Here is a 23,634-nt window from a genome sequence, read left to right on the forward strand (position 1 = left end):
TGTTATCTGTATGAATTTTATTTTAGATGTATGAATGTTAATAGCTATATAAATGCAGTTTAACCTGCACAAATTTTACCTCTGTGAATGTGATGTTTGGATGTTTAATCCAATGTTTGTAATGATTAATATAGAATGAATGCTAAATTACTTGTATGAATGTTGTTTTTCTTGTATGAATATTTTGTTACATGTCTGAATGGTGGTACCTTGAATGAATTTAGCTGTGTTGGTTTGGATGTAACCTCTATTAATCTTATGTTACTTGTATGGATGTTGTTTAATGTATAAACGTTTTATTACCTGTATGTACATATTTTTTTACCTGTGTGAATGTTGTGTAACAATAAATGTATGTAATGTAACATGTAAAAATGTTACCTGCATGAAACTTGTCTTTATCTGCATGGATCTTATTTGACCTATATATATTCTGTTATTTCTATCTTCTTTATTTACCTGTTTGAATGTGAAGTTCCCTGTATGAAAGTTTAAAGTCATGTAACCCGTGTGATTGATATACTATCTGTATAAATGTTGTTACCTGTATGAATGTAATGTTATTTCTATAACAGTTATGTTACCTGTTTGAATGTGAAGTTACCTGTATGAAAGTTGTATTGCATTAATGAAAGATGTTCTACCTGTGCGAATGGTCTGTTACCTGAATGAAAGTTTGATTACCTGTGTTGAAGTTTTGCTACATGCATTTATGGTATATGAGCTGTATGAATGTTGTCAAATGTAAGAATCTTATCTCTGTGAAAATTTTGTTACTTTATGAATGTTTTGTTATTTCAATGAAGGTTATGTTACCTGTTTGAATGTTAAGTTACCTAAATGAAAGTTGTATTACCTGAATGAAAGTTGCATTACCTGTATGAATGCTGTTACCTAAATGAAAGTTTGATTACCTGTGTTAACATTGTGTAACCAGTATGAATGATACATTATCTGTATAGATGTATACATGTATACATTATTGTATGAATGTTCTGTTACCTGTATGGATGTAAAGTTACATGTATGAATGTAAAGTTAGCTGTATGAATGTCATGTAACCTGTATGAATGTAAAGTTACCTGTATGGTGTGGCTGTAGATTGGCTCTCCCCTCCCAGTAATGTCAACAGCTTTGGTGATCTCCAGGATGTTGTTTGGCACGTAGCCTGACGCCCCACAACCATTACGAACCTTCCACCACTGCTTCCTGTCATCGAGAACCTGACAGACAAGGTTCAGGGTTTAGACGAGAACTAGGAAAGCTTTGTATGTGGATCTTAGATTAAACATTATTCAAGATAATTATTTTAAAAAATGATGAATAAAAACCAAAGTTTACCTCGACAACCTCGTCTTTGAGCACAGAAAGCTCTGTGTTGTTCCTCGCCACAAAGTCGTATTTAGATTTGGCAAACAGTGTTTGTTGGCTTCTGCCGTCGGCATCAAAAGTCCTGAAATAATATCAACCAATTGTAGCAACAGCAATTAAAATTTTATATCTAAATGGGGCTGTTTAACCAGTGAAAGGAGAGTGGTTTTCATAGCACACAGTGAAATGAGATCTACATTTATGAAATACAAAACAAACAAACAAAAAAAACACAATAAAACAAAAATAAATGACTGAACAATGAGGATTTGGGAGTTTCTAAACATCTAATATGTTTTAATGAATAAAGCCGTGGAGAAGTGTTCCAACATAAGAATGATTAACGAAAGAGAAAGGAAGGTTAGAGATTTGAATCAATGAAAATTATTCAGATTTTATAGTTTTAAGAGGTGAAAAAGACCCCACAAGAAGCAAAATGTTAACCAGGAAATACAAAGATAAAGTCTTCTCAGTTTAGTTTGACAGTTTTTTTACATTCAAAGGGCAAATGTTTGAGCACCCAGAATAAAGAGATTAGGAATACATGTCAGATTTAGAGTGAAAAAGTGAAGTTAAATCAGATGAGAGGAGGTGTGGGATCAGTTCTCCACGGCGTCCTGTGACCTCAGCTTTACCGGTCTACGCGGCGGCTGACGGCATGTTTTAGAGCAGCCACGGCGGCCTCCTGATCCAGGATGTGTAAGCGTTTGTAGGAGTTGTTAAAGGCATACCCGTCCGTAGGAGGGAACATCTGCATGGCTGACTGCTGCAAAGACAGAAAATCAAACATCAGCGACGTGGATTATCAACAAAAACATGAGAGTGTGGCGGTCCAGGCTCAGACCTCCTGGTTTAGGCGGGCCCTCAGCTCCTCGTGTCTCTGGATCTCGGCACTGGCGAGGCTCTCTGCAAGGTGGTTGAGGTCCTCTCTGGACGGAGCTGACGCCGGGAGCATCGGAGGCTCCCAGCCATCCCGAAACTTCAGAACACAAGGGGGGAAGTAGTGATCCTTCGGCCACTCCAGCCTGCAGACAGATTCACACATCACTTCTGGTACTACTCAATGTGAGTGTATTATGCTGTTTCAGGGCATCGGCTGTGCAACTCACCTGCATTTGGTCCATCCGTCTCCCAGAGCGACCCACAGGTGTCTCTCCTCCGCCGTCCCTGCACCGTGCAGGAAATCAATGGCCTCTCTGGTGAGCAGAGGAACCACGACGCTCCGAGCCAGATCCACGCTGCCGGACGTCTGGACCACCTGCAGGGGGAGAGGTGAGGGGGTCAGACTGCAAACACACAGGACGCTAAATTATTATCATTCTCATACTGACCATCTTTAGAGGAGTGAACAGGAAGTGAAGCAGGTCGACAGCGCTCGGGTTCTGGATGTGATCCTTCAGTTTCCCCTGCAGGTCAGAGCTCACGGTTCAGTGCACAGTTAAAGGTTTTTCATGTAATCAGACCATAAGATGATAAAAATGATGGTTAGGAGACACGTACCAGCTGGTTGAAGGCGTGTTTGAATTTCTGCAGGCAGTCCACAAACTCTTCCTCAGCCGGAGGTTTGGCACGCAGAGTCAGGACGCCCTCTGGTGGACAGAAATCAGAACAGCAGCATCCTCAGACAGACATTTTCAGCTAGATGATTTAAGGAGTCTCTGGCGTTGCAAAGACCTTACATGACTTTATTACAACACCTCTTTTGTTCTATAACTCAGTTATTTTATTTTTTAAGGATTACAATGATAATCACTGATATATAAAACTTTAGTTTGGGTCTTTACCTTTGTTTTGAAGGCATCTTTAAGTCATTTAATCCTTCTGTTCATTATATCCCTCCATGGCTCTATTGGGTTTTATTATATTCTGTTTTACTGCATCCATTTATTTATCTATGCTCTCACGTTTCACTGCTTTTTTCCCATTATCTTTATTTACTGGCTTTTTTTAATCTCTTCCGGTTAAAGCTTCTACTTCCTTTCATTATTTTTATCTCTTCTTTATGCTTGTAGCTTTTTTTTTTTTTTTTGATCCCACACATGCCAACATCTAAAATACTGCAAGGCAAAGAGATGTGCATCGATTAATTTATTGGGAAAATTTTTAGGGCAACACTTAATTTCTTATGGATTTTAATTCTCTTATTTGTCATGAAGTTGTCTTAAATTAGCCTGAATGTTTGGCGTGCGCCTCCTACGTGAATTTGACTTTAGTTAAATCTTTCAGAAGTCTTATATTTGTGAAAAAAATCTATTTTTCTTCTTCACTTTTGATTATCCAGTTTTTTTAACATAAACAAGGGGGTTGATTGTATGGTTTTGACAGAAATAGAATATATTTATTGTATGAGCAAAAATTATTTCAGTGGCTCCCATTTGGTCATTACTGATGCTTCCATTAACAGATATCCTGACTGTGTGAACCTTACCCGTTTCCTTCTGCCTATTTCTGCTTATTCTCTTTATTTTTTATTTGATTTATAATAACTGTGCTTTTATGATACATTATCGATACTTGAGTATAAATGTTGTTATAATGCAGAGAAGGGATACAGACAAAAAGGCCAGAGTGTTGTCCTGGCTTTACACTTTGTTGAGCCTGCTGCCTCATGTCTCATCTCTGCTGCTTCTGCTTGTGCAGCTGCAGCCATGCATGCATCAGGTTAAGATGCCATTTTGCAGGAACAAAGAGGTTGTAATTATAGCTATGGATTGCAAGTGTGACATGATTCATACAAGACCTTGCAACTTTGGTATCATTAGAAAAACATGCAAAACATCTGAATTGACATATAGTCATGCTCATAAGTTTTATGCATGGAGGGCGCTAAGGATTCATCACAGTGCCTGATGAGCCACAAACCATGTACATGATGCTTTGTGCAATGTCGTACACTTTATCCTCTTCAAGGGAAGATTGGGGTCCCTGATCTCTGACGCAGTTTTTTGGGGGGTCAAGGGCTAAAAAGTTTGGGAACCCCTGCTCTAGGCCGTGCTCACTCACCACATCTACCCTTTACTCTGCCCTTAAGGTGCAGCCTTGGTTATTTTTTTCATCATATAATTCTCCCTTGCCCCCAGTAACAAACAAGGACATTCAGAGTGCTACAGGGGTTGTGTCAATCCTTCACGCCCGATGGCACCCTCAGACTGGTTTGCTCGCCATGTCAAAGTAGTTCAGCTTCAATTTTAGCCCCAAACATGCTGGAAAGTTCTGCACAGTACATATGAATAAGCCTATTTATATTATGGCCATGAAAATTACGAGGATTACTCAGGAGAAATAAATCAGGAAGTAGGCTGGAGGTGGCTTAAAAATACCAGAGAAATCTGGGGAAAACAGGAGTGTTGGCAAGTATGTTTTTATTTCTTATCTCATTTTAAAATTTGACTCCACTGGCTGCTTTTATGTTTTGTTATTGTTTTTATTTGTCACTGCTTCTTAAATGCTTGACCTGATCTTGAATTATGCCGGGTCAAACCCCAATGGTTTTCAGAAAAAACACGGGCGAGCCTCATCCAGGCAGTTAAAAACATAAAATAAAGTTGAAAAATATCTTAAGGAAACGACCTGTATTTGTAGTTTTCCTGTCAGCAGGTGTCAGACGTGTATCACAACTCACCTCCAGGTCCTTTCTTCTTCCCCTTCTTTGTCTTCTTCCTGTTGTTCAGCTCCTTAAATGCCTCGGAGGCCTTCTGAAGTTTGGTGATGAAGAACTCGATGTCGTCCAGGAGGTGGTTGAGGATTTGCTGCAGAGATTAGGGTCAGTTTTGGAGCACGTTTAAAGGTGCTTGGTTTGAGTAACGCTTTAAATCACAGTGAACGGATTGGCGGACTTTAATGATTAAACATGAACAAACAGATCAGAGGTCGGTTTTCCCACGGCAGTCAAATTTGAACTGTCTTCATTATGTAACAGGATTTTCCCTCAAAGCTTTCTGACTCTGATTGCATCCAAATAAAATTCTTCAATCAGCTTAAGTTTCTATTGTCCCATGAACTGAAGTGACCTCAGATTTAAACTCCACCAGCTGCTCTCTGATCAGTTTAAACATCCAGGATCAGGACTGTTTCTGACTGAACTCACCACATCTCGGTCCACTCGAGCAGCCGTCATCTCCACCGGACCTTCCTCTAAAGACAGCTGTCTCTGCTTCTCATCTGCAGACAGGAGAATCAGTCAGACATAAGAGATTATCAGTCACATCCTTCAGCGTTTAGTGCTGTTCTTTTGCTCTTCTGATAAAGGCATAAAATCTGGCCAATTCATCTGCTTCATAGGGTTAAAAGATCCAAAAACCTGAAAACAGACTGTTTTATATTCTACTGTTAATGTGACATCACTCACAGTCTTGCTGCTCATTGGTCCAGGCCGACCAGGCGGCAGCTCGACTCTTTACGTCCAGCTGATTGGACGACACAGGAGGTTCGGGGGCGGGAGCGGCGGGTGGAGGGGGGATGATCCCATCACTCTTTAAAATCATCCTGTAAACATAGAGATGAATGAGAAGATCAGCCAGTCAGCTGCCAGGATGATAACAGAATCTCCAGGTGTGAGAGATGATTGGTTCTCACTTTAGTGCTTCTGGTCGTTTCTTCACTTTGCCTCCTTTGGCATCGCTCATGGCACTTTCTATGTCAGCGTGGATCAGATTCGCCTGAAAGGAAAAAACAATTACTTCCATTTAATCCAAAACCACAGAAAAATACACATTAGCCAGAAGGCTCTCAAAATGTTTGGTACTTTGAGTGTTTCAAACCAAAAGTGCTGAGGATTTAAAAACATCTATTTCATGAGAAATTACACCACCACAAAGTACAAGAAATCTTGCACAGTCTGTGTAAGACAAAACATCGGCTATGTTTCCAGATGAAAATGTTGCCAGTGTTTTTTTTCCCTTGCAATAAGACTATGTAGGAGATTTGAAGATTGAAAAATAGAAATAAACCATTATTGGGTGCTTTGGACACAGCAATAATCACTTTAAAAAGTAGCTATTCCTGTGTTAAACACCTGAAGGTATTTTGGGGGGAAATCTTACGAGAGTCTTATTGAACTTTAAAATTCCAACATCATGACAAACCAACCTTATTCTCCAATGACCCATGCTTTTGTTTGGAAAGAGTTTTAAATTTCTCCCCTAATTTAGGATAAGTTGTAATGGTTGGTCTACTTCCTGTTCTACTTCCTGTACAGGAAGTAGTTTTCACCAAAAATAATGTCTGCATATGTAAAAAATAGACCTATTGTACAGCACATTTCAAAATAAAGGTATTTCTGTACTTGTATGAAGTCATTATGATGAAACAGTTTTTTCCATTAAAAGTTCTGGATATCTTGAAAAATGAAAAAAGTCACAAATAAATTCTAAAATTCCCATGGAAATTTCAAACAAGTTTGCAAAAAATAAAGCTAAATTCCACCCAAAAATTTAAAATCAAATTCTATAAAATTCATATAATAAATCTCCACAAAGTCCATGGAAAATTATGGAAATTTTCCAATCATTTCCCCCAAACATAAAAAAATAAAAACCAAAAATTAGCAAATACATCCCTCAGCATTTCATGATGATTTTGAAGTTTTGAAGTAGATTCTCCCAACATTCCAAGCAATTTACTAAAACCTCTATGGAAAGTCTATTAAATTATCTAAATTATCAACTCTAATAAAAAAATGTATTACTGTGTTTTAAGAAAGCTAAAACATAATGTTCTCATATGCGCATGGAGGGTCTGAAGTGTGATAGCTATAAAATCATAACAGTATTTCAGGCTTTCAGTCAAATTTTTTTTTTTTTACTAAATCCTCTAAAATGGTGTGTTTGGCTTATTTAAACTGTTAAATCTGTTATGGTGTACCACAGGGCTCCATTCTCAGCCCACAAGAATTTACATTAAGTCTCATAATTTCTGTGTTTTTTTCAGAAACTTCAAACAGCTTTTACATAGGGAGTTGGTTTACCTTGATGTCGTCACACTGGAACAGGTGAAGGTCCGGTTTGGTCTGGCCCGAGTCTTTACACACCAGAGCTAAGATGGAGTCATAGCTGCAGGCGTTCATCACAGCCTGGCAGTGCTGGATCGTCCCGATGGGGAAATTCTCCAACTCATTCTAAAACACAAGATCAAGATAAACACAATTTAACTTGGTATCCATTAAATTAAAGAGTTTTTGTTATCCTAGAAAAGAAAAAGATGAGCAAGGAGACAATTATGTAGACTAAGGGCAGAAGAAGAAGAAGAAGATGTTAACCTTGGTTTCCTGGTCGATGAGGCTGACCGCCTTCTCCTCCACCTGCAGCAACATCTCCTGGGTCCAAACTTTCCCTTTAGCATCAAGCAGCCGGAGGCGTCTGATCCCATCGTCCACGGTGATCATCCCGTCTTTACGGTCCAACACGAACGTGGTGAGGTGCTACACAACATAGAAAACAACTTTTTTGTTGATGCTGGGCCAGAAAATGAACTACAAGATGATAAACTGTTCAACATTTGTGTCATAAAACACATTTCTTTATGAGATGGGAACCCTGTATTTAACTGACACAGGTTTCTCACCTCGACATGATACTGTGACGTGTTCGTCAGGCTGTTGATGCTTGTTTTGGTGAACTGCTTTCTTTTTTCTGATAGGAACAGAAGAACAGAAGAATTAGCTTTACAAACTGGACAAAATCAATAATCGTTCATTTGGTCCAACCAGGAAGATTTCACTACGTTTTTTATCAAAACACACCTCACAGGATTTTTTTTCTTTCCGATTAAATCATAAATTGTACTACCTAAGGTTTGTAAAAAGATCATTTTAATGAACACTAAGTGAAAAACATGCAAACTGTTTGGATTTTTTGGATATTCAGTGAAATAATATCATGAAAATGGAATAAAAACTTCGTGGCTGGACAAAAAATCAGAAATGTTCATTTCACATGGAGAGAAGTGGAAATTCAGAGGGTAAGAATACAAACCACACTCTTACCATGGAAAAGATGAATTAAAGTTTAACGAAAATATAGTTTAAACTCTAATTCCATTTTCCACAAATCCTTTATTCTAAAGTCCAACCGTAAACATAACACTCACTTGTTTATAAAGGTCAGACGATAGAAATTTGCTTTTGATTCAATTTTTTCACAAAGCTGATCTAGACGATTTAAGAAATGTCTCATTTTGTGTTTCAGATGAACTTAAAGAGTAACTAAACCCCAAGATGATTCTGTTAAGTAGTTCTATTAATCAATTTGGCTCCAGATTTTCACATTTGAACACAAAGTGTATAAAAACTACATATTTAGTTACAAATAAGCACAGTGACTGCCCTCTACAGGTTGAAACCTAGCTACTGCAGTCACATTTTTCAACTGGCCAATATGGAGGAAAGTGACATACGTTGTGCCAGCTACTAGCTCAACAGTGACCATCCACATTTTTATAGACACTGGTATTGGAAATAAATTTTCCCATTCAGATCTGCCATAGAATTTAAAAAAACCCATGAACTTTAGTGCTAGCAACCAAAGGCTGAAGTGCGACGGTAATAGAGAACTCCACCAATCAGAGACATTGCTGTGGTAGTCTAGGATTGTGGGTAGTGATGTTCTTTTCCCTGAGATCATGGATAAACCATATTTCTCTAAAAAGAAGACTGAAAAAATACAAACTTGTGTCCTATACAGGACCATATACCATTGTTCAAGGTGGCTTGTGACTACCTTTGGCTACTGCAGTATGGCTAATAATCAAATCCACAAAAGCAGCATGGACTGAATGATGCTGATAAGCTTGTAAAGCAGAGGACTTGGCCAGCATCCACAAATGTGCCAGGTCTGAGAACAGACCAGACCAATTGGCATCATCTGAGCAGAACGAGGCGCTAGCTAATAGCAGGGTTTATTTGTACTGAAGCCAGTGGCCACATGCCTTTATTAAAACAAGCGCAAAGAGCCATACTTAAAGCTTCTCTTGGTGGAAAAGATGTTTTTGCACTTCTCGGGACCAGACTCGAAATGAGTTTTATCCACCAACAAGCTCCACTATTCATAAAATACAGCACAGTGGTTCAGGTTACTACTGAAGCTGAGCATGCCTACTACTAACTCTGATTGGCCCGTAATGAATGTGACAGAACGTTCGTCCAATCACCTTCTGAAATTTATCTTAAATTCCTACCCTTCCCACGTTTTGTACAGGAGGTTTCCCATATGAATGTGAAATATATCCATGTGGTGGATATACGAAATGGTCTATCTGGCATTTAAGGTAAGCTACATGAGAACTTTGAATTTCCAGGGTAGATGCACCTCAGCCAGGGTTTAGTGACTCTTTAAAATGAGACATCTGGGAGTTTGGATGGTAGTTGGTCAGTCAGGGGAGCCTGTGGAGGGTAAGGTGGAGGTTGAGGTGGTTTTGGGGTAAAAGCTTGACACAAACAGGATTTTCTAAACTTACTGAAACTGTGTGTAAAGAATCTGTGACTCCATTTGTCCAAGGAGACATTAAAGTGACCTACGTGACCAGAGCCATCCGTTACTCTTTGGTTTAAAATCATGAATGTGAAGAATCACAGGTTGATGTGAATGAATGAACCTGTTGCTTTAATCTGAACATCAGCTTTCTAAAAAAACACCCACAGGATAAACTAATACTACACTTAACAGAAATATCTGCTGCTATCCGAAAGATATCTTGTCATATTCTGTGTTTTCTATGGGATGTGGAACTCTCTCTTTCATTTTGGGAGTCTCAGAATTTCTTCTTTGCAGACGATGTGATTCTGTTCATCAGAGTGCAACCTCCAAAAATCATCAAATTAACCAGTTAAATAGAAAAAAGCTCAAAATATCAGATGGTTATGAAGTTATATTAGCCAGAATGGTATACAAAAACAGCACTCAAACCACATGTTGGACCACAATGGGACTTTAAGACCAAAATATTCCATCAGACAGCCTCTTAATGTTTAGCAGCAGTATGTTTTTAATGCACGAGTAGAATCGGGATTCAGATGAGGCTGATTAAACAAGATAATGTTTCAGTCCCCAATGTAGGTCCAACCTTAAAAGATAAAGAGAGCAGCATTATTATAACAAGGCTCTTATTTTTGCAGATTTTCTAATAATATAATCACAAAAAGTGTTTCAAAATCCAGTTTAAAATATAATATAATAATATGGCTGTTTGTATCAGAAGTCATCTTTTTAGAGTAGAATAAGTGCCAAACCACAGAAGAAATACTGAACAAAAAGGCTCAATGTTGTCAGTGTCAAGTGTTGTCAGAGTAGTGATGTTCAGTGGCACAACATAGCTACAAAAATAAGAGCCAGAGTATGAAAAGAAAACTCAAAAACACTCAGAATCCACTCGTCTCACTTTGACTTTTCTTTTTTTGTTTGGAAGATGAGCGCAGGAAATACATTTCCTCTGATCCTGTTCATGTGGATGAAAAACATTAAATACGATAAAAACAAGATCAGAAAAGTGTCCGCTCTTTCCTCTCACAGATGGACCTCCTAACATCTCTGCATCCATCAGCAGGAACAGAATCACACCACAGAGAGTCTCTGACTGGTCAGGGAGGATGACAGAGCGGCCAATCAGGAGTGTGAATCTTGTTACTGATGAACAATGTTTCATGTCATGTAACACACATCAGAGTCTCTAGAACTGTTGCGATGAATACTTTTGATAAAATGCCAGAGAACAAGCTGTTTTTACCTTATTCATATTTATCCTTTTATAGCAGAAGTATTACCAATTATTGTTGTGCAACTTAGACAGTATGTACAAGTCTGCCCACAATTTTTCATTATTAATAACAAGAAATCCTAAAACCAGATTTTTGCTTGTGCAGGACTTCCATTTCATTGCTAGTTTTGAACAAAAACTTAAAAATGATACCTTAACAATCCTACTTTAAAACATGACACTTGTGAAATTGATAACATTTCTGTAAATGTATTTTAGGTGGTGTGGCATTTTTATATCTTGTTAAAGGAGTTAAGGTGTACAACAGGGCTCTATTCACGGCCCACAGGAATTTACATTTTATATCATATTTACAAGGCCATGATAACTGCTACAGGAATCCTAACAAACTTTATCTCCCATTCCTCAGTTTTGCAATATAAGTGCAGGACTGTGCATGCAATTTCTGATCTAATAAAAAACAGAAATTACCTGATATAGCCAGTGTAGGACTTCTATTTCTGTTACTGTGGCATCAAAACAGGTATCAATGTTGCTCAGTAAAACTAGTTTAAAAATCTGGCAAAGTGACACCTTACAACAGTAAATCCTCTACAGAGATGTGGTATCTGTTCACCTTGTTGATTAAGTTGGGGTGTACCACAGGTTCTCTATTTTCGGCCCACAGGAATGTACATCTTGTGGCAATTAATCACAAATGAGGTTGCACAGTGGATATGGCATATTTGAGAAGACTTTTATGTTGAAATCTTACATCAGACTGCCTTGTTACGGCACCAGATGCATTGTGGTGTTGCCCAGTATCCCTCTAAAGTGGAATGAGTCTATGGTATCAGGGGGTTTTTTCATTATTTTAAATATAAATTTAGGCATTTATTTCTTAATTATTTCAATTTAAAGTTAGGCAGTTGCACAATGATTATGGCACATTTGAGAAGGCTTTTATGTTGAAATCTTACATCAGATGGCCTTGTTACTGTACCAGATGCATTGTGGAGTTGCCAGATATCACTCTAAGGTTGTGGCCTGACAATGCAATATTTTTTTAAACCTTAAATGAGTCAAAATACCATTTTGATGAAATTTTTTTCCAGCAGAAATTTCATGCTGTACACATTATGCATATATACAAGTGTGTTTTTTCAGAATAGTTTAGTAAAATCCTACTATTCCTGTTTGTGTATATGATTTTCTTAATCAAAATGAGATCAACATAAAAAATTATCATCCCTTCAGGAGAGCAATGGACATTAAATTTGCTATATGAGCCAAAATCACAATCAGATATTTCCTTCAAATCTTTCATCCCCAGTTTAATCTAATATTGTGTTGTTTATGATTTAGAATTAATCATTTTATCAAATTAACATAATGGTTGTGAATGTATTTGTAGAATTTTGAAGATGTGTTTCTTCCTCTCCTGCTCATCTGTCTTATGATACAGATGTAGTTTTTTAAAGTTTGGCATTATGGATCATAAAAACAAAGACAATTTTATCGTCTCAAAACATTGCATCAGAAAAACTGAAACAGGACATTTTGACAACCTTAATGTAGCACCATAAACCCAAAACACAAAGATTTGACTGGGGTTCTATTACAGCAAACAAGCTGAACAGATAATTTAATAACTACATCATGACTCCAAATTGGAAAATTTGATTTCAGGATTCGTCTGGTCTGTCTACAAGATGAGAAGTAAACAACTATAAAATATTGGTTCTTCAAACAGAGTTTGATTTGACAACGAAAGGAAGTCATGAGAATCTCAGTGCTGACAACCTTTCAGGATGGGAATTTCTTTCTTGAGCCGAGGTTTTAGACTTGCATGAATATGTGAGATACTTTGTCAAGTCTGAATGCAACATAGAAGGAAGCATCTTCAAAAAAAGCATGAACAGATTGTGGTTTGACTCACCGTACAGAGCTTTGGCACTGGACTTGGCTTTGTAGTTGGGGGGCTCAGGGGAGTGAGAGCCATGGCCACTGAGAGAGAGAGAGAGAGAGAGAGAGAGAGAGAGAGAGAGAGAGAGGGAGAGGGAGAGAGGGAGAGAGAGAAAGAGGGAGAGGGAGAGAGAGAGAGGGAGAGGGAGAGGGAGAGAGAGAGAGAGAGAGAGAGAGGGGGGAGAGAGAGAGAGAAAGAGAGAGAGAGAGAGAGAGAGAAAGAGGGAGAGAGAGAGAGGGAGAGGGAGAGAGAGAAAGAGAGAGAGAGAGAGTCAGTATGTCATAAGTATTATTTTAATATCAACTTTAACACTGGAAACTCTCGTTCTGATCCATGTTTCTGCTGTGATCTGCTCTCTGATTGGCTAACACCTCAAACATGTTAGAGTGCATGTAACCATGGCAACAGCACTGATGCTTTACACCAGGGGTTCACACTGTGAGGAGCTCAGCACACTCAGTTGGAGGACAGGGAAGAGAGGGGGGAGGTAGAGATGTTTCAGTATTTATACAGGTGTTTTACAACTTTTAACTGCATTACCTGTACTTTTTTTTTTTTTTTTTTTTTTTAGAAAAGTCAACATGTCACTTTTCATCTGCACATCACTAACAATAAACGAAATACATGGACAAAAACAACAACATTAATAAACATTTTAATTTGTTGGGATGTTTATTTCAGAAGTCCTATCAGCTGTTTATGTTTATCCTGTGTATGGAAGCCCGAAGGTGCCCCTAAATAAAGTAAAAAGGAAGCCCAAAAGTGCCCCTTAATAAACTAAAAATAAAAATCTATCTCCTGTCGTTGTGAGCTGACCAATCAGAGGTCGGTCATGAGTCACTGGGAGAACATTTCGAGCTGTAGCTGTGATGTTTGTGTGAACATGTCGTGGAGTGACGACAGGCGGCGAACACGCCGTTTGCTGTGATCGAGTGTCACTCTGAAACTGGATATTTTCACACATTCACACCTTATTCTGACGGATCAATAATTAACACGAGTGATTCCAGCTTACGATGGAGACAACAGCAGGGTGACTACGGCTCAGATCTGACTGTCAATACACCGAAACACCAACACTCAGGGTTTTCTCAGACAGCAGAGGAAGAAATGGAGAGGGTTACATCAGGAAAAAATGTTGTATATTTATGTAAATCTTAACTAGGCTGGTTTATCTCAACAATGTGTCTTTATCTGGTCCAAGAATAAGATATTTCATGCTCAAAGTGATACATTTCATTGCTTTTTATGGAAGTATACACGAGTACAGACACATTCCAAAAAAGCTTGGACAGAAGCTTGTTTGCTGATACAACACTCTCTGAGCCTGTGGAGACTGAAGACGCTCATTACCGAAGTGAAGAACTGTTTCTGTTTTTGCTTGTTTTACCTCTAGAGCTGCTCAGAAGTACAAAGATTCTGTAGTCATATCTTGTACTTTATAAAATGCCAATGGGAGACAGTTCTGGGTCACACATAGGCCAGGCTAATGCTCTGCACTCTTACTGTGAAGCCATGCTGTTGTAACTCATGAACAATATGGCTCAGAATCGTCTGAAAAATCAGGGACGTTGTATAGATGGAAGCATATGTCACTCCAAAACCTGTATGTACCACTCAGTATTGATGAATCATTTGCATGCAGTCATGTGCATATGTTAAAGGCATGTGAGGTGCTAAAGGCCCTGCATCACTGGGTGGATGTGCCACAAGCCCTCGCAGGAGATGGAGTTAGGGGGCAGCCAGGGTCAAGCTAAACAGATGTCAACAAATGTGCCACTGGACAGCTAAGGTCAAGCTCGATGGCATTTTTCGCCCCTGGTAATATGCCTGGAGACCACCGGTTGTTTTCAGGCCCTGGGAGCAGTGTTAATTTCGTTGACAAAAACCATGACTAAGCCAGCCTTTTTTCCATGACAAAAACTAGACTAAGACTAACAAAAATAGATCTGTGATTAAAACTAGACTAAAATGTAATTTAGTTTTCGTTGGGCATTAAAAATCCGTGATATCTCTCCACTCTAAGCAAATCTGTCAAAATACAAAGCATCTGCATCTATTCTACCTCTCAGCTGTAGAAAGCAGGGACCCCAGGTTTAGCAGAGTGCAGAGAACACACTACCATGACTTGGTACCAGATTTAGGCAAGAAAATAAATGCTTGGACTAAAAGTAAAGACTAAAATTTGAGGAATTTTTATGGACTCAAACCAGTCTAAAATGTTTTTGTGTTTTCGTCGACTAAAACTAGACTAAAATTAAAAAGGGTAGAAATGACTAAAGTTCGACTAAATGAAAAGACATGAAATCAAAAGACAAAGACTAAGATTAAAAATAGACGTCAAAATTAACACTGCCTTGGAGTATTCATTGTATAACCCTGGGCTCGTGGCAACTCTACCACCCGCCGGTACAGTACCCTAGGACGTGTTTACTCGCCACATTTACCTCACACTCTATCATAAAAGTGTGGACTCCCTTATTCTTTCAAAAAATACTTTCCCATGCCCCTGGTAGTAGGCAAGGACATCTAGAAAAAAGACCAGTGTTGTGTCAACCTCCTCTTCGTTCAGCGGTGCTCTCAGGCTGCTTACTCACCAAGCTACGCCTTAATTCCGCCTCAATTTTTGGCCCAAACATGCCCAAAACTTCTGCACAGTACTGTGTGTGCAAGTTACCCATGCCCTTAGCACTGATACACCCCACACCATCAAATAAAACTGCTTTAGGACTCCGGTCTAACAATCAGGATGGTCTTTTTCATCTGTTCGACTTGATGGTAGGTATAAAATAATTTTCTGACATCATAGTTTGCTTCACACCGCCACACGACAAATACATCCAACTGTTGAAAAGGTAAACATACTCTACATGGTACCCAAACCCCAGTCGAGGTGTAGGCAGTGCTCATAACTGTTTGCAAACTGCTTGTAAAAAACAGAGAAAGGAGAAGTAGGTACAACCCAACACACCAAGAAAGAACATTCGACACAGAAGCAAAACAACAGCTTCTTCTCACTCTCCTCAACTTCTTTGAGCTGTTTTTAAAAAGCCTCTGGATGTGAAAGCAGAGAGAGTTGAAGACATTTCAGAAGCTCATACATTTTAAAGGCTCTGTGTGAATATATGGTAGTACAGCAGCCAGGCTTCAATGGTGCATTAAATGTGTTTAAGCCTTGTCTCCACATCCCTTCCTGTGTTTGCATAAACACACAAAAGCTGGACAAAAACTAAGGTAAAAACCCAACTATGACCATTACACTGCCACTAGAAACATAGAACTCTAACCCCTAATCTCTATTCATTAGAGATACTGAAAGATTCATAAAATGAATAACAAAAATTCTTTATCTGAGCAAGAAAGTGAACAGAAAAAACATTAGTGTAAAATAACTAAAGCTGCCAGATGAATGTAGTGAAATAAAAATGACAAGTCTGTCAAGATTTACCACTATGACTCAGATACTTTTAGGCTTTAAAGGATAAAATCTCCGGTACTGTAATGATTGATAGTATGAGTAAGTGCTGAAACTAAAGAACTTCAGTCATATTGAAACTGCAGGTGAGAACGCACTGTCTAAGTGGCTGGCAAAGTTTGAACAAGAGGGTGGAGCTGGAGATTGTCAACACATTTGAGCATTTTAGACAATAAGCAGGAGTGTGCTTGCTTTTTTAAGGGTTTGTTTTGGGGCTTTTATGCCTTTACTGTTGACAGGTTGAACGGTTAGAAAATGAGGCTAGAGAAAGTGGGGAAAACACATGAGAGGAGCTAAATCTGTGCTGCCCACCCTGAGAACAGCCCTGTACATGGGGCACATGGACTTAACCAATAGGCCATCAGTGCACCTTGCCTGTAATGTACTAAACTCATAGATTTTTGAAATTCTGATAATGTGACAACCCTAGAGCCCATCATTTATGAGTAAACTGAAACACAGAAAATTCTAAATTCACCTTCAATAAGTGGGAATTATTCATATTTTACTTTTTGATCTAAATAAACACAAGGGGCATGTTGAAGATTTCTACTCTTTAGCACTGTCGGTGGTGAGAAGCTGTAACTACAGGTGTGTATTTTCCAGCCTCAGAGAGCAGGGACCCTGTCCTTTCTGGTGGATAATTTTCTGTCCTTGTGTTTAAATTTAAACTTGTCTGTGTATCTGTTTTCAGGAACCTGCTCTTTATTTGTACCTATCCATTTTTTTTATGTATAGAGCCCCTAGTAAGAGAGCCCTGCTCTCTGTGCTCTGGTTCAGTGACCTCGTTGTGTGCCGCCTGCAGCCTCGTTAGCTCTGTGAAATTAGCACGGCCGATTAAATAAGAGGATCAATGGTGCTGAGAGAGGCGGAGCTCAGGTTTCACTGTCACACTGCAACTCTGCACACACACAGCGTGCTGTTCAGCATCCAACAGGAACCCTGTGCCATCTTTTTAAACTTGAATTTGAATGATTTTTAAGTGTAGAGAACTCTGAAACACCTGCTGCACTTTCTCATTTATAATTAATGTTTTAATTGAGATTAAGCTGCTCTCAACCCTGTGAGCCTTCAGGTGTTTAAAATGACTGTACACAAAAACCTGCCAGCGCTGACAGGAAGTGTCTGATACTACAGTTCTCATTAAAGATTAATATAAAGTTTTCTTAGAAAGACAGTACTGCAAAAACAAAATGAAACAGATTTTTTATCTTTTTTTGTCTTTTCTATATTTTTTTTACTTTTTATGCCTTTTTTATTGACAGCTGAGGACAGTGGACAGAAACAGGTCAGGCCTTCTCATTCAACATCAGTTCCTGATCTCATAAATGCTCTACTGAGTGAATGGTCACAAATTCCAACAAAACACTCAAAAATCTTGTGAAAAGCCTTCCGTGAAGAGTGGAGGCTGTTACAGCTTCAAGAGGGGGCCAGCTCCATATTAAAGTAAATGCATTTGAATACAATGTCATGAGAGTCCCTGTTGGTAGAATGGTCAGGCAGCTGAATACTTTTGTCCATACAGTGTATTTGTCTATGTCTGACGTGAAATATTCTCAGTAGGAAAGCAGTGCAGATTCTACTGAGATTCATATTTAAAAATGACCTAATTTAAAGTAAACACAAAAATAAAACCTCACAAATGTCAAAGAGATGTTTTGCACATTCTCACTGAATCTAAACTCATCTTTCTTAATGGAAAATAAGAAGTTTTAAGTTCTGAACTTGGTTCAATTCAATATTAACACAATATATAACCCAGTGTTTCCCAACCAGTTTTCCTTGGAGCCCCTTTACATGTACAAGACCCCAGGTAGGGAACCAATGATCTAACTCAATTAGAGAAGTTTTAATTTTGAGTCTGAGCGTTCCGGTTTCTAAAGTAGTCAACTACCTGAAAGTAATAGGGCTGAACAATTTGCAAAAATAATCTAATTGCGATGTTTTTTCCCCTAATATATGATTGTGATTTAAAATGCAACTATTCTTAGTTTCCTGATCTTATTTACATTTTGAACAAATTCAAGCAATACATCATTCTATATCATAACCTACATGCAGGCAGGAACACTCTCATCATACATTCAACCATTTTATTGCTAAATGGATCTACAGTTTTACTTGGCAGAGAAGGCTCTGTTCAAAAGATGTTCATTTGGTTAGTCAAGCAGCAGGCTTTCACTTTCTAGGGAGATTACTTTAGAAGAAATAAAGCCATAGCAGCATGACTCTGAATATGAGGGTGCAACAAGCTTTAAGGTACAAAGGAGGCAGCTGGGGTGGAGGAGAGAAGCTGGCTATCAGTTGATCACAGCTTTGGGAATGACTTATGTGAGCTAACCCTGAGCTTCATCAGTTTTATCATCAGACAGAATGAACTAATCATTTTTGCTCTTATGGCAATTTTAATGTCAACTGCTTTATTGAAGGGCATTATCATTTTTATGTTAATTCTTTAGTTTAAGAAAAATAAACATAAAACAAGAAAAGGAGGGTTTTGTAAACTATTATAAAAGATTTGACACTTGAATGTTTGCACAATGTACATAAAATGTCTGCTGCACAAAAATAAAATGAACTAATTTATTTAAGTTGTAATTTGACATATTTCAAGTTAGAGAAATATTGCAACTTGTGCGATTTGTAAATTGCAGCAGGCCATACTGCAATTTAATCTAATTTGCAATTAATTTCCCAGCCCTAGAAAGAACAATAAAAACAGACACATCCCTGTTGTGACTGCACTGACAGCAGTGCTTTGAGCATCTGATAGCAGATACACCAATATCGGTGAAATACTGACTTGATCTGGGAGTTGTAGGAGCCGAAGATGCCCGAGGCGAGAGCTGGAGGTTCATATCCGTTCATCCTGCTTCACAGTGGACGCTCCTCTACAAAAAAGCAGAGAGACGTCATTTTAACTACTTTTATATCATCCTGCTTCATGGTGGATCACCACCTGAAACAACACAGAGTAAATCATCACAACTGTAGTAATTATTAACAACATTACTCTTATTGGGCTTCGCAGTGGACACTTTATACTGTATTAATCCAGATATGCAGTGAACAATCAGCTGAAAAGCTTCCAAATTGTCCAGAACAGAGACATCAGATGTTATAATGCCATTTTATAAAAATGTGACTAAACCACTCATACAGATCTTTGGGTTTAATAACCTTACACATCATTAATAAATGATGACATAATGGTGCAGTACATGTCCATTCACTTGAATGTTAATTATCGACATTCAGTTTTTTGTACATCTCTAAAGGATGTTTGCTTGTTAAGTGATAATCAAACATTCAACTTGTGTAAATTCTGTTTCTGTCAATGTCATAGAAGGAGCCTTCAGCCTCTTATGTTTTAAAGAGCTTAACGAATAACCAACCCAAACGCCCAAGGTGTTTTTGTTGAGAAATGCTCTTTGACCGACAGTTGTTCCAGAGCTTCACTAGAGCAAAAAACGGTATATTAAATAAAGTTTCTTTATTCATAGACATAAATAAATCTGTTAATCATTATGGGTGTAATGTGTTTGGATTAAATCTTTCACTGGATTGGGATCTTTGGGAGTCTGATGCAGCAGATGGTGAAAAATGTCAAACAAACAAAACCATGAAACTGCTATTTTAGCCTCGATACGCTAGCAGTTAACTAATTCTCCGAAAAGTATTGTAACTTGTTATTTAAGGGTTAAATTACCTAACCTGACATGTCTCATATATCCATTTCATGGGATATATTTCACATTCATCTGGGAAACCTCCCATAGAAAGGGTTTGGGAAGGGCAAAGACTGATTGGACAAACACTCTGGAATGAGGTAGCAGGCTTGCACAGCTCCGGTGCTAACCTGAGCACAGCAGACAGGTGATATAACCAATGATTAAGTGTGTTGTTGGATGTAACTCATGCTGAGGCTGTAGGCTAGCAGCGCAAATACCTCTTTTCAGCCAAGAGGAGCTTTCCGTGAGGCTCTGTGCTCTTGTTTTAATAAACAAACGTGGTTCAGTTCTGATAAAACTGCCACAATGCCAAGGCTACATCTAAGCTAATCGCTAAAATGGTGGCGGCCATTGCTACCCTCTACCAGTACGACTAAACACACCTGAAGCTACCGCCTAACTCTTTTCAGATGACACCGATCATTGGTCAGGTCCGTTTTCAGAGCTGGCACAAATGTTTCAGACTGGAATCTGGCCAATCTGTGTGCTTTGCAAGGTTACTGAAATAGTGCCTTTTTCTAGTGTTTGCACCCAGAAAACCTTTTTTTTCCAGAAATGTCCATTTTCAAACATCAAAAACAGCATTGCTGTGTTAAAGAACAGCCAAAAAGCAAGAAACTGCAACAATTGTTGGAATTTTTCAACTGCTGTCCTGTAGAGTTCTTCATTTTCAATAATTACCATAAAACCCAGAATATAAGTAGCTTCAGCATATGAGTAGCAGCCTCTTTTTTTGATCTGCCAAAGGGAAATCTTTTTTATTGTACAACAATGTTCACTTCATTCATGCACTCCCCTACATGCAGTTTCCTTCCAGCTGCATCGCTCCTACACAACCATTTATTTCACAGTATGGAGTGTGCATCTATTAGCTCTAATACGGTTATTGAGCTCAGCCTAGGCTGATTTTTGTGACACAGCCTCACAGTCTCTGCGCTACGCCGCCTACCTCTGCTTGTCACTTGGTGGCAGCTGTACTTGTAGTCACGACGGTGTCTATTTCAGCATTTTATTCTGGTATATTGGTCACATCTGTATTGCAGTCAGCTTTTCAGATGTAGAATACACATTAACAGTGTGTCTGCTATAACAAGCTTTACGGTAATGATGAAATGACTGGACAGCCTCTCTCGCTCCCATACCCTCACAGAGTCTCATTAACAGCTCATTAAAACCTTCCTGCAGTAAAATGTCACATCAGGCTGAAATTAAAAGACCTGCACACACAAAGAGTCCCCGGGGTGATTTATGAGCATGCTCAGTGTGTGTGTGTGTGTAATAACACCTCCTGTATGTACAGTGCAGACACGTGTGATTACTTTTCCCAGGACTCCATGTTTTATTCAGACGGGACGACACGGACTCCATTTTGGACTCTGTATCCATGGCGATGACAGACTTAAACCTGTGAGTCGGCGCTGAGGGAAAAACCAGCGCAGGGAGAAGGAAATACCAATCTCTACTAAAGATAGTCACTCTTAACATTTATCAGTGAAAAGCAGGAAGTCTTCATGTGAAGTTGGAAACATTTACTGCTATTTTTCAATGGAGAATTACTTTGGAGATTAATGCATTATAATATTATGTTATATTCTGTCTGTAGACTTGTTTTTGCAGCTGTAATCTCTAAAAACATTTATTCAACCTTTGAGTTTGTTAATCAGGTTTAATGTGTAGAAATTTCCCTAATAAAAGGAATAAATCCAGGTTGCAAAAAACAAAAGAAAGTAGAAAATAAAACTCAACATTTACAAACGGCAACTTTATTAGTTTGGATACCCCGAGTCAGGTTAATGGGCCAACTACGAAAATAAAATAGACAAAGATGTTTTTTTTATTTTTTAAGATTTACTTTTGGGCTTTTTAGTGCCTTTATTTGACAGAGGATGACAGTGGATAAAGTTGGAAATGGGACAAGAGTGGGGAGAGACATGCGGCAAAAGACCAGAGGCCGGATTTGAACGTTCATTCATGGGTCGCCTTAGATGCCATTATGTGTTTTAAAATACAGATGAGGAAAAATTTATGGTTGTTAAAATACCAGCCTATGTGGGGATGAGGTCTGACACAACCAACGATGCACCCAGGTAAACCCACGACCATGATGCAACAAGACTGTCAAGTCAAAATCTCCCATTTAGTTTGACACCTTGATCTGAAATCAACATGCACACTGATGCTTTAACCTCAAGTTTATTTTACAGTTGTAATTTACTGTCCTCTTCTTGTTACAGGAGGACAAGTCCACAATCGTTTCTTCTTTGTGTTATTTTGTCCAGAGCGCAGGACGCTCTTTTACCTTCCTACCTGACAGCAAGAGATGCACCGAAAATTTGAGCTGATACTGAAGTTTAACATAACAGTCTAGCCAGTGCTGATACTGATGTTATTTTCAGTATTTCTTTTAGTTTTAGACTCCTAGTATGCCAACATACTCTCTCATATTTGCCTGTAGAAAGCACGATCACAGTTTATTACCCACACCGATGAAATCAGCAGGGGTTATGTAAAGGGTTCTGTATCTTTGTTCGTTTCTTTGTTTGTTTGTGTGTGTACAAGATAGCTCAAGAACGGAAAGTCGGATCTTCACCAAACTTTCAGGGAATATTGGGATGGTGACAGGGAAGAATCGATTAGATTTTGGTGATGATCCGTGCACCCGTTCGGTTTTTCTCGCACTTCGAATTTTGAACACCATAGTAATCAATGGGAGCGTGAGTTCCTCGGTGGCGCTGCTTAGGCGTGGGTCTGCCGCCTCAGACGGCCATTCTAGTTTAAGTTTAGTTTTCGTCAAGATGACTGAAACTAGACTAAAATGTAATTTAGTTTTTGTCTGACATTAAAAATCCGTGATATCTCTCCACTCTAGGTAAATCTGTCAAAATACAAAGCATCTGTATCTCTTCTGCCTCTCAGCTGTGGAAAGCAGGGACTCCAGGTTTGGCAGGGTGCAGAGAACACACTACCATGATTTGGTACCAGATTTAGGCAAGAAAATAAACTAAAAGTAAAGACTAAAATGTGAGGACTTTTTATGGACTAGAACTAGACTAAAATGTTTCCGAGTTTTCGTCTTCATCTAAAACAAGATTAAAAATAAAAAAAGAAGAAATGACTAAAATATGACTAAAACTAAAATTTATTTCATTTAAAGACTAAAACTAAGACTAAGACTAAAAATAGCTGCCAAAATGAACAACAATGATGTGTTGGAGCTGAATATTTTGTAACTCCAGACAAAGTCAGTAAAAGAGTTTGGTCTGTTAAGGTGTTCACGTTAAAATCCTTATCGTAAAGATAATTTTCTGCTTGGTTTGGATTTTTTTCTTTAAAGGCAGAGCCAACACGATGATAAACACCAAACTTAGACCTGATTCCTCAGAAAACCAGCCGTTATCAGATTA

The 23,634-nt window shown here is 38.5% G+C and overlaps 1 protein-coding gene across 1 annotated transcript in view; it reads right to left on the reverse strand.

The window, feature by feature from the left end:
* Window positions 1-23,634, reverse strand: part of eps8a (epidermal growth factor receptor pathway substrate 8a) — a 58,058-nt gene that overhangs the window by 13,507 nt on the left and 20,917 nt on the right. The window contains exons 2-17 of the mRNA XM_041780539.1: window positions 19,303-19,390; window positions 12,998-13,065; window positions 7,933-8,000; window positions 7,628-7,789; window positions 7,337-7,486; window positions 5,947-6,029; window positions 5,720-5,856; window positions 5,459-5,532; window positions 4,994-5,120; window positions 2,872-2,960; window positions 2,703-2,777; window positions 2,481-2,629; window positions 2,216-2,396; window positions 2,103-2,137; window positions 1,342-1,453; window positions 1,083-1,223 (exon numbers count right to left, since the gene is read on the reverse strand). Of these exons, the coding sequence (XP_041636473.1) occupies window positions 1,083-1,223; window positions 1,342-1,453; window positions 2,103-2,137; window positions 2,216-2,396; window positions 2,481-2,629; window positions 2,703-2,777; window positions 2,872-2,960; window positions 4,994-5,120; window positions 5,459-5,532; window positions 5,720-5,856; window positions 5,947-6,029; window positions 7,337-7,486; window positions 7,628-7,789; window positions 7,933-8,000; window positions 12,998-13,065; window positions 19,303-19,367 (1,716 nt within the window). The 5' untranslated portion in view covers window positions 19,368-19,390. The remainder of the gene's footprint in view (window positions 1-1,082; window positions 1,224-1,341; window positions 1,454-2,102; window positions 2,138-2,215; window positions 2,397-2,480; window positions 2,630-2,702; window positions 2,778-2,871; window positions 2,961-4,993; window positions 5,121-5,458; window positions 5,533-5,719; window positions 5,857-5,946; window positions 6,030-7,336; window positions 7,487-7,627; window positions 7,790-7,932; window positions 8,001-12,997; window positions 13,066-19,302; window positions 19,391-23,634) is intronic.

This window comes from Cheilinus undulatus, linkage group 23 (genome assembly GCF_018320785.1).
Source record: "Cheilinus undulatus linkage group 23, ASM1832078v1, whole genome shotgun sequence".
Lineage (NCBI taxonomy): Eukaryota > Metazoa > Chordata > Actinopteri > Labriformes > Labridae > Cheilinus > Cheilinus undulatus.